This window comes from Pan troglodytes, chromosome 11 (assembly GCF_028858775.2).
Source record: "Pan troglodytes isolate AG18354 chromosome 11, NHGRI_mPanTro3-v2.0_pri, whole genome shotgun sequence".
NCBI lineage: Eukaryota > Metazoa > Chordata > Mammalia > Primates > Hominidae > Pan > Pan troglodytes.
Genome location: NC_072409.2, coordinates 76,439,643 through 76,449,820, shown reverse-complemented (window position 1 = coordinate 76,449,820; position 10,178 = coordinate 76,439,643). Strand labels below are relative to the sequence as shown.

The 10,178-nt window shown below is 35.0% G+C and overlaps 1 protein-coding gene across 17 annotated transcripts in view; it reads right to left on the bottom strand.

The window, feature by feature from the left end:
* Nucleotides 1-557: 557 nt before the first annotated feature.
* The window catches only part of NAA35 (N-alpha-acetyltransferase 35, NatC auxiliary subunit), an 81,897-nt gene continuing 72,276 nt past the window's right edge, over nucleotides 558-10,178 (bottom strand). For 9 of the 17 annotated variants that reach the window (XM_528341.9, XM_054658859.2, XM_009456813.5 and 6 more), the window contains 8 exons: nucleotides 9,734-9,832; nucleotides 8,980-9,158; nucleotides 6,193-6,329; nucleotides 5,305-5,372; nucleotides 4,475-4,615; nucleotides 4,049-4,171; nucleotides 1,893-1,973; nucleotides 558-959 (listed from right to left, as the gene is read on the bottom strand). In XM_528341.9, coding sequence (XP_528341.2) covers nucleotides 900-959; nucleotides 1,893-1,973; nucleotides 4,049-4,171; nucleotides 4,475-4,615; nucleotides 5,305-5,372; nucleotides 6,193-6,329; nucleotides 8,980-9,158; nucleotides 9,734-9,832 — 888 coding nt within the window. In that variant the 3' untranslated portion in view covers nucleotides 558-899. The remainder of the gene's footprint in view (nucleotides 960-1,892; nucleotides 1,974-4,048; nucleotides 4,172-4,474; nucleotides 4,616-5,304; nucleotides 5,373-6,192; nucleotides 6,330-8,979; nucleotides 9,159-9,733; nucleotides 9,833-10,178) is intronic. The other 8 variants (XM_024345662.3, XM_063788543.1, XM_063788542.1 and 5 more) reach the window with 1 other exon arrangement.

The following is a 10,178-nucleotide window of genomic DNA, read 5'->3' as shown; positions in this document are numbered from 1 at the left end:
GCCACCGCAAACAGAGCAGACACAGGACAAGCAGGAAAGGAAGGGGAGGGCCTCTGGCAGCAGGCACTTGCAAGCACAGGGGGATGTAGTCAGTTTTTCAAAGCCAGAGGATACTGAACAGACACCCATTTGAAAATGTTTCATGGGTTAAACTGAATATGAAGTAAACAAAAAGGAGTACACCACATTTAAACCTAGTCCTAAATTTTAATCTATATACATTTCTGCCTGCCTCCTTTTTGCATGTCACCAGCAAACAATGTATAATCTTTTAAAAGTGCTAAAAGGATTTTTTTTACACATCTGTATTCTTACAGATATATAATTTGTGATGTCATGACACATAAAAATCACAATTTTCATGTAATTTAGAGGCCCTCCCAAAAATCCCTTCTAAATGTATTTTACCAAAATCTCATACAAGTGTTTAATTAATCCCTTGATTTGAAACTTCTTTTGGATAACGTTTTTGGAACTACTCAAATGTTAAAGAGCATACACCTTCTTCAGTTCTTAACCTGGACAAAGACCTACTGTTTTTCATCTCCAGCAGTGCATTTTTTTTTTTTTTGTCAAGAAATTTATTAACCTTTATAAACACTATTTTCACTCAATCATTCATAAAAAATGATTTGTGATTAAATCTGTAATAAAACCATATAACGTTCATCAATGCATTCAATAAGACCAGTTTCTTCCATGGAACATAATAAACCACTTTAAAACAGCAGTTTTCATTCATGTCATATAAGGCTGTCAAACTAAAAGTATTCCTTATAATGAGTTGTTACCCAAGAAATCCATCTCACTTCCCGTGATGTGGAGCCTGGTGATGTGCCCTCTAAGAGTTGGGTCTGAAAGAAGACTCTGCCCCTTTATGGCCACCTTCCCAGTCTCTCTCAAACAAGTTTCACAACAGGAAAATATTTATGAGCAGAGAAATCAAATTCAGGAGGAACCTGTTAAAGAAAACCAGAAACTCAATTAATGTATCTACAAATATTCAAATGGTACACAAAACAAAGACTATTTTTATTTTAGAGTTTCTTGTGTTCTTAGAAACAAGGCAGCACAAAATAGATTTTAAAAACTAGGTTAATGACAAAAAAGGTAGGAACTAACCTGGAAGAAAAACTGATTAATTTGTTTTTGAGTTTTATGAAGATCATAAGAAAACAGGCTGACCAGCTGTTTTCTATCTTCAAAGAACAGTTAAAAGATAAATAGTCAAAAATTATAGGAAAGGCATTCAGTTAGATCAGGGGTCAGCACACTTTTTAGTTCCGGGTAACTGATAGAACTAAGCAATGAGATGAGAGTCAGTCAGTAGGAAACCAGGGCAGGAGAGGAGGAAGGCAGATCACAGGAAACAATGGAAGAAAAGGTGCACAACACACACAGGCAAATGCCCCCACGGTGCCTCCGCGGCTGGCCTCTCCACAGTGCAGAATCTCTGCTCTGAAATGATGATGTAGCATGGATGATATAACATTACCAAGAAAAGCTTAGACTCTTCCTCTTCTGAGCCATTACAAAGAAGTCTTTCATTATTAAAGCATTCACTTTCCCAAAGGCAGATGACTTTTAAATACCTCATACTTCTCCCATAAAATTTCTTTACATAAATTTTCTTTTTTTACCCCAAGTTATTCAGTAATTTACACAGCAAGGAGATGGAAAACGTATAGGCAGACTTTAGAAATTTTAACTCAACAAAATATACATCTCAAGACAAAATGGCAAGCTCTAATTTTTTGCTGCTGAACTAAAATTTTTAGAATGATTTTTGTTCAGTGGTTTAATTTTTCCTATAATATTTACACATCTTATTGCAAAAATTATGAAACTTCACAATAATCTAAGACCACTTATTTTTCCCACAATGTACTCACTTTAGATTCCTTTTTGTGTCCTCCTGCCAATAACTTCATAACCACAAAGTTGGGTTTGGCAACCTTTAAAATTCTATTAACCTGAAACATGAACATAAAACTACTGAAACATTAACTTCATAGTCAAAATTTCTTTTTCTTTTTTGAGACCTGCTGTCAACCCAGGCTGGAGTACAGTGGTAAGAACACGGCTCACTGAAGCCTCAACCTCCTGGTTCAGGCAATCCTCCTACTTCAGCCTCCCAAATGGCTGTGCACCACCACACCCAGCTCATTTTAAAATTTTTATAGAGAGAAGATCTCATTGTGTTGCCCAGGCTGGTCTTGAACTCGTGGGTTCAAGCAGTCCTCCCACCCTGGCCTCCCAAAGTGTTGAGATTATAGGCGTGAGCCACTGTGGCCAGTCAAAATTTATTAATTACAGATACTAATAGAAACTTTGTATAATGGAAGTGTTGATGTTTTATTAAATAAAAGCAATTTAAAATTATAAATATATTTCTTTTAATAATATAGAACTTCATTTCAATTAACTCTGAATTGAAATGGCTACCTTATCTTGCTTTCCTGAATAACAAAAAAATTAGGCTGCAAAGTCCTGAAAAGGCAGTACAGCATAGTATTAGGAGCACAGACTCATCTTTGAATAAATGAAGTTTCACTAAATGAAATATGTCATCATAGGTAGCTCCTCAAATTTTTAGACTCCCCCTTTATATTTTCTTAGATGGTACATATAATTTTTTAAAAGTGTCTCTCCTATCTCTCTTCCAGGCACTCTGCTTCCCTCCAAGGAAGGAAACAAAACTACCAATTCTGGTATTATCTTTATAAAGATATTTTATACTCGCACACATACATATAGGCTTCCTTGCTCCCTTTTATTGAAACTGCACCATACTACTATGCATATTAAACTGCACCTTTCTTTTTAGATTTCTTAAATCATAAGGAGCATTCCATCACAGTACATAAAGATCTTCCTCATCCTTCTTAAGGCTGCACAGTATTCCACTGTATGAATGTATCATAATTTATTAGTCCCCTGTTGATGGATACTACTGTTTCTTCCTACTTTTTGCTATTAGAAATCCTGCTGCAATGAATACTCTTATATTCGTCACTCTCACTTCCTATATGTGTTCATGTCTCTATATAAATCCCAAAAAGCAGAATTGCTGACTCTAAGCATTAATGATTTTTGACAAACACTGCTAAGCTACCCCTCTATGGAAGCGGTCCCAAGATATACTTCCCAAAACAGTATGTACACGTTACAGTAACTTTTAGAAAATAAATGTATTTCAATAAAATTAGGGATATGGTAAATTATTAAAATACCAAAAGCCTGAAACAATTTTTTTTCCAAGTTTATTTTGATATCTCAGAGTTTTCAAAAGCAGTAGCCTTTATTTTAAATGGTCAAGTGGAATAAGGTTGTTCCGGTGATAACTGACCCGGTCATTTTTCATATTTATGTAAGACTTAGTTACATTTTAATAATTTTTTTTTTTGAGATGGAGTTTCGCTCGTCACCCAGGCTGGAGTGCAATGGCACAATCTCGGCTCCCTGCAACCTCCGCCTCCCGGGTTCAAATGATTCTCCTGCCTCAGCCTCCCCAGTAGCTGGGATTACAAACAGCCATGCACCACGCCTGGCTAATTTTTTGTATTGTTAGTACAAATGGGATTTCACCATGTTGGCCAGGCTGGTCTCAAACTCCTGACCTCAGGTGATCCACCCACCTCGGCCTCCCAAAGTGCTGAGATTACAGGTGTGAGCCACCACGCCTGGCCCCTTTAACAAACTACTGATTAAAACAGAAATGTTTCAATGCTTACATTTTGAGCTATGAATCAGATCAGTCTGGATCTTATGCTTATCCTTCTTACTTTATGATTTTGAGTTGTAATTTGTCTTTGCATTGACTTCTAAATTTATACAAAGCAGGTATTTATATCACCTCATTCTTAAAATAACTTGAAGTCTGACAAGGTTAGTTTGACAAAACTACCTGAAATCCTTCGCAGAAACACGACAAGTTCTATTCACTAACACTATTAAAGTTCACTTTCATAATTAACTTTCATCCAGCAGTAAGAGATGTATTTCCTGCCACGCTTTTCCCCTAGAATTACTGTGAATCCAGTCTCACCTCATGGTCTGGGTTAGGAATATTTTCCAATATCATTTTTGCCTGTTGAAAGTGCTTACTAGCTGCCACATACAGTTCAGGAGACTGAGGAGGAGGGCTATATTTATTGAGGTCAGACATTTCCTAAAAAGAAGGGGAAGTATAATTCAAAACACGTTTAATATGAACAACTCTAAAATCCCATTTCTAATTATTAAAGAATTCTACATTTTCTATCCACTCATACACAGACACTGGGGCAAACATTCAGCACATCTCCCTATTTTTTCCTAGGTAATATATAATTCTCAACCCTCATATGCTACCTCATATTATTCTTATGATTTAAATAACTGTTAATGTAACAAGATGGCTAGGTACAAACAGCATCTCTCTAAGAAGGTCTAAGACTAAAGATTTCATAACAATTTCATTGAGCAGGTTCACCTTGAACTGTAAGTAGTGCACTGGCGGCGGGGTCATCACACTGTTGAATGGAGCAAACCTGTGTTCATACCGAACTTGTTCACTATCAAGCTCAAACTTCGGTTTACGTACTTTGCCGTCCATGTCAAATGCTACCATGGTCTAAATGAAAAAGGGAACAAGAAAAAAGATGAAATCAATATGAAAAAAGTGAACACTCATCAATACAGAATGGAAGACAAGAAACAGCTATTTAAAACCTTCAAGCAAACACTTCTGAAGAAATGAGGACATATAATTGTCATAAGCACAGGTCCTATTTTCAAAGAGAAGTCCATGTTCTGCTTTATGCATTTTAATGTGAGTCACCTCAAATGATTTCTTGGACTGCCAAGTACAACTTAAGAGTTAGTACCCACTGCCTTTTGAAAAGACCTGCTTTTGCTTAAGCCATTCGTTGTGGAGCTCACCCTCTTCCTAATACACTCCTAAAAAACCTAAATTCCATCTCTTCCACGAAGCCTTGCCTGATCATCAATCAGAAGTACTCTCTTCCTTTTCTTACTACCTGTCACAGATACATCAACTGGCCTGTCACTGGAGACTTCAAACAAGCACCATATAGAATTGGTATCTCCTGCAATGTACTCAGTACAAAGTGTCTCACACATAAGCAAGGGTTCAAATGGTTGTTGAAAAAATTAATGATAATAAAGGTAATCTTCAAGCAGACAGGAAGTAAAACAAAGGTGAAATTATAATATGGAAAGAATCACAGAAAACAGTTTAAATAAACTATATAATAGGGATATAGCTAAAAGGCAAAAAGAACTTTACTTTCAATAACTTACTTTAAACATTCCAGCACACATGTTCTGATATGCTTGGCTCATTGTGATCTCTCGGCTCAATGGGCGAACTGTAATTAGAAAGAAAAACATAATCTTCCATAATCTTTTCCTCCTCCCTCTTGCATTACTGCAAAAGAAAATCTAATTTTAAAAAATCTTTCAGCTTGTATACTAAATTAAAACTTCAGTGTGTTCCTACAGGTTAAATTTTATTTATGGTCAAAATCTACAAATAAAATATAATAATCATGTCCCCAAATAGCTAATACTATAAAATTCCAGTATAAAGTAATTATAACTTTTCTGAATTCACCAGATTTAACCTCTTATATAGGAAACCCACAAATACAGTGATTTAATGACCCATCCAAACTGCTTTAAGTCCTAAGGAAATATGAAGTAGTATTTTATAATAATTGCAGCCGTATCTATAGCCTTCCCTAAGTGATCAATAGGGCAGTCCCTTTGAAACGGTTCTCTTCCCTCATGGTTCTTGGGTGATGCCTCAAGGCGCTCTGTAACCACCTTTCGGTGCCCGCTACCACAGCACAGCTCCAGAACTACTGCCCTCCTGAGCTATCTGGCTCTGTCAATAGGTCACTGGCCTCCTTCTGTCTTGTTCCCTCACCGATATCTTGCTTGCACACTCCACGTGGCTACTTCTTGATCAAAGATTCTCTGATACACAGAACAGCAAAGAAATGAAAGCAAGGAAAGGAACCAAAAAGCTTATGTCATTGATACTGGGACTCAGTCTCTACCTTATAGTTTCTGAAAAGAGGAACAAGAACTAAAATATAATGACTAACTCACGAGTAGCTCTCCATCTATTTATTTGTAGAAATTAAAGTACACTCTGTTCTTAAGTTTAAAAATAATCCACAGCACCTTTCTTTTTTTTCTTTGTTTTTTTACTACTACGGCCTTTCTGCTGCTCTTCCATTATCCTTTCCTCTGCCATTTGAGAGCCATCGGCACGACTCAATGTTGACATCAACCATGCGTAAAGGAATTCAGAGAGATACCTTAAAGGATACAAAATGTTAGTTAATGGTAGATGTCTAAATGAGACAGCTTTATCAACACATATATTAACAACAATAGATATTTCAAACAATGCTTTAGGTCTTTAAAAACAGATCATTCATTAGATAATAGATTAGATCTTACAAGAAATGAACATAAGGATTAATTTTCCCTTTCTACATTTTACAACTTTCCAGAAGATTTCTTGATAATTATACATGTACATATGCAAATCAAATGAATGCCCATTAAGTTTTTATTATATCAGAACACAGTTCAGTTCAGTCTATAAATATTTTCTTTTAATCACAAAGCAAATAAAATCAGAAAAAGATAAAAAATTATCGGCATTATATAAAATCATTCTTAAAAATTAAGAACATTCACATTTACAATTTACTTGAGTTTATTTAATAAATGAAATATAAAACAGAACATTCTCTACCAGACACTAATTTTTCAGAACTTTAACACTGCTAAGCCAGAAAAGTCTTCAAATCTACGAGAGAGATATATATATATAAATATATATGCATTTCATAACATAATAAGGCCTATAATTTCATATGGAGAGTAAACAATTCCTGGCCCTGAATTTAAGAAAAACATTTACTACAGTACCCTTTTATACCATATAACTGAATTTTGTTCCCTGCCACCCTACAAAATGTGAGAGTCCATAACAACTCATATATCTTAATTCAAGTGAAGGATTTCTATAGGCAACTGATGATGTCTTCTACCTTCTGTTTATCTAACCTAAGGACACATGAGTGAAGGGGACAACTAAGATGCAGCCTTTTCTTCTCAAATATCAGGTACCTCAATGATCTTTTATTAAGTGCTTTATCAAAATTAATATACATTTATGTCTAAGAGAGTGCTGATATTCTATACCAATGGTTCTCAAACTGTCATCTCTGGGCCAGCAGCAGTTCACCTGAGAACCAGTTAGAAATGCAAATTATTCGGTCTCACCCTAGACCTAACAGGTCAGGAATTCTAGGAACTTAGCCCAAAAATTTGTGTATTAATGCACTTTCCAAGTGATTATGATGCATGTTAAAGTTTAAGAATCACTGTTTTTGCTGATGATTTAAAGAGTCCACATGCCTCAGGGACCGTATGCATGAAAAACAACTAAAGGTTATCTCGGGGAAATGCAGGAGCCCAATCTGTAATTTTGAAATTAAAAAGCAGTTCAAAACCAATTATGAAAAGACCACAAGGGTATTTATGGGCAGAACTAAAGTTCTTTTAACAAGAAAAGAAACAAATCTACTTATGTATATAGACAAATGTGTAATGGAGTATTTATCTGCGTCTCATTTATTTGCTCAATTAAGATCCCAATTCTCTGTGCAAAAAAGCATATAAAAATAATATTTTGATCTGAGAAATCAAGAACAAAGGTCCCATTAGCTGCTTCAAGCCACAAAAGAAAGAACCTGAGCATGTTCCCCTATAAAAAGGAACAAAAGTAGCCAGGTGCAGTGGTGCACATCTGTAGTCCCACCTACTTGAGAGGCTGAGGTGGGAAGACTGACAACCCAAGAGTTCAGGACCAACCCGGGCAACATGGCAAGACCCCACCTCAAAAAACAGAAACGAAAACAAAACCAGAATTGTCTACTATGAATAACAAAATGTAGTATCCAAAGTAGCTATATAAATACCTGTTAGTAAGGATTATTTGGTATTATCTATATAAATGTTGAAGAATATATAGCAAGGAAAATTATTCTCATACTGCTATAGTTGATGCTCAAATTCAGTTTTCACAGGCAAGAGTTGTCTGTCAAAAGCCTTCACTGCTCATAACAAAATCTACATCAACAGCATGGAAGAGAATTACTTTCCCTCCCACAGCAGTGACTTCAGAGAATACAGAATATCTTAATTACTAGGTAAAATTTAAACAAGTTTAAAAGTTGAACTCTATTAAAGTCTAATACACTAAACCTGAGTGTTTGTGATGAGTAACACAGGTCATTAGTTTAAAATTATGTGCCAGACTGAGAAAAAAATTCAAAATAACTGAATTCATTAACACTCAATCTTATTTTCTTTCTATGACAGCTTTTACATGCCTAAAATATGCTCAAACATCCTCTTTTCCAAACATCCTCTTACTAGGTTTATTTTGTCCGCAAGTGAAAGGGAAGAACTACTCTGCCGAAGATCATCTTTTATCAACTCCAAAGCTCCTGAAGTGAATCCTCAGCACCACGGTTTGAAACAGTTATGCTCCCAGTGATCACCTTGGTCATGATTTCTTCCAAGAAGACAGACCTGATTCCAATTTGATGTTTAACTGTCAAGTACATCCACAGCTACTGCCACCAAATTCAGGGCAAAATGTGTTAATTTTTCTCCATAGGAGCAAATAAATGATCTTCAATTAATCCATTTACTTTGGAGTCATTTTTTGTTAATTTTTACGTAAATATTTGGAAAAATACACTTATGCAAATATTATAGCACTTAAAGATATTCAAGATGATCTAGCTCTAATTTTCAAATTTTTCCAACTGTCCCACAACTAAAGATAAAATATACTAAATGAAAAAGTACCCTGAAATTAACTCTGAATTCTCAGATCTTATCCATTGCACCCACCACCAATTTTAACTCAAACTGTGCTCTTACCAATATATGTAATAGTACTCGTGCATACTGTAGAGTTCCAATTCAAAGCCACTTAGAAGGTACTGTATCATAATGCGAAGGTTATGGTAAAGGACCCAGGTACCTAAACAGGCCAAATGTTGCCTTTGGGGTTCCTGTTTCAACAGCATGGTGTGAAGCGCTGCATCAACCTTCTCTGCCTATTAAAATAAAATGTCATAAACTGTGTTCGTTTTGTTTTCTTAAGGTAATGAGAGAACTTTAAAAAAACGTACAGCTAATAAGAATATGAGCAGAAAATTTAAATCTGACCACCCAAAGAAACATTTTTAAATGCATTTTCAGTTAGGTTTACATTTGAAGTTCTCATTTCACAATGGTTAACATTTACCTAAACATGCCTTAAACCAAATCAATTTTAAAGGACAAAAATACAAATACACTTCAGGTCTTATCAATATTGCTGCTGCACACAAATTAACTTTAAAATTAATGTATTAACATTTTTTATAATGTAAGCTTGTTGTAAAACTATCATTTTATACATATTTCATAATTTATTCCTATTATCAAAGAAATATTTAAGATATCTATCAGTTTGGATTATTGTTGTTTCATTTTGTAAACGTTGGTGTAAGAAACTGTTATATTTTAAGTGAAAAGTGGATCATGTTGAAAAATTAGTCAAAATATTGTTCTGAATTATTGTTTTTAAAAATCTGGACAAAGTGTGTGCATCATTTAATTTTAGAAGAGAGGGGAACCTGGCTCTTACCTCATCCTGCAAGGTAGCAAATTCCTCAAGAATATGACCAAGCTTATCTCTCTGTCGAGCCCTGTTATGTCCATGGATCTGAATAAGACTACAGAATGGCTGCAATACACATATAATTTGTCAACTGTAAATATGAAATTTCCTAGTACCAAAGAAACTTAACATTCCAAGTTCACAATCTGGTTTAAGGGAAAAAAATGCTGTGTATGTAAGAATTATGTCTATGTATACTTTTAATTTTACATAGGTGTTTGTTTTAAGGAACTCAACACCAGAATTTATCAATAACTGGAAAAAACAGCTTCATGTGAAACTTGCTTTCATATGATAAAAATAGCTTCCTTCGATCTTTAGATATCTTCTTGCAATTTCACAAGGACAATTTCTTTCCTGCTTGAGTCAAAAGCCAATGTTCAAGGCTGACATTCCTGTGCTGCTATAAATA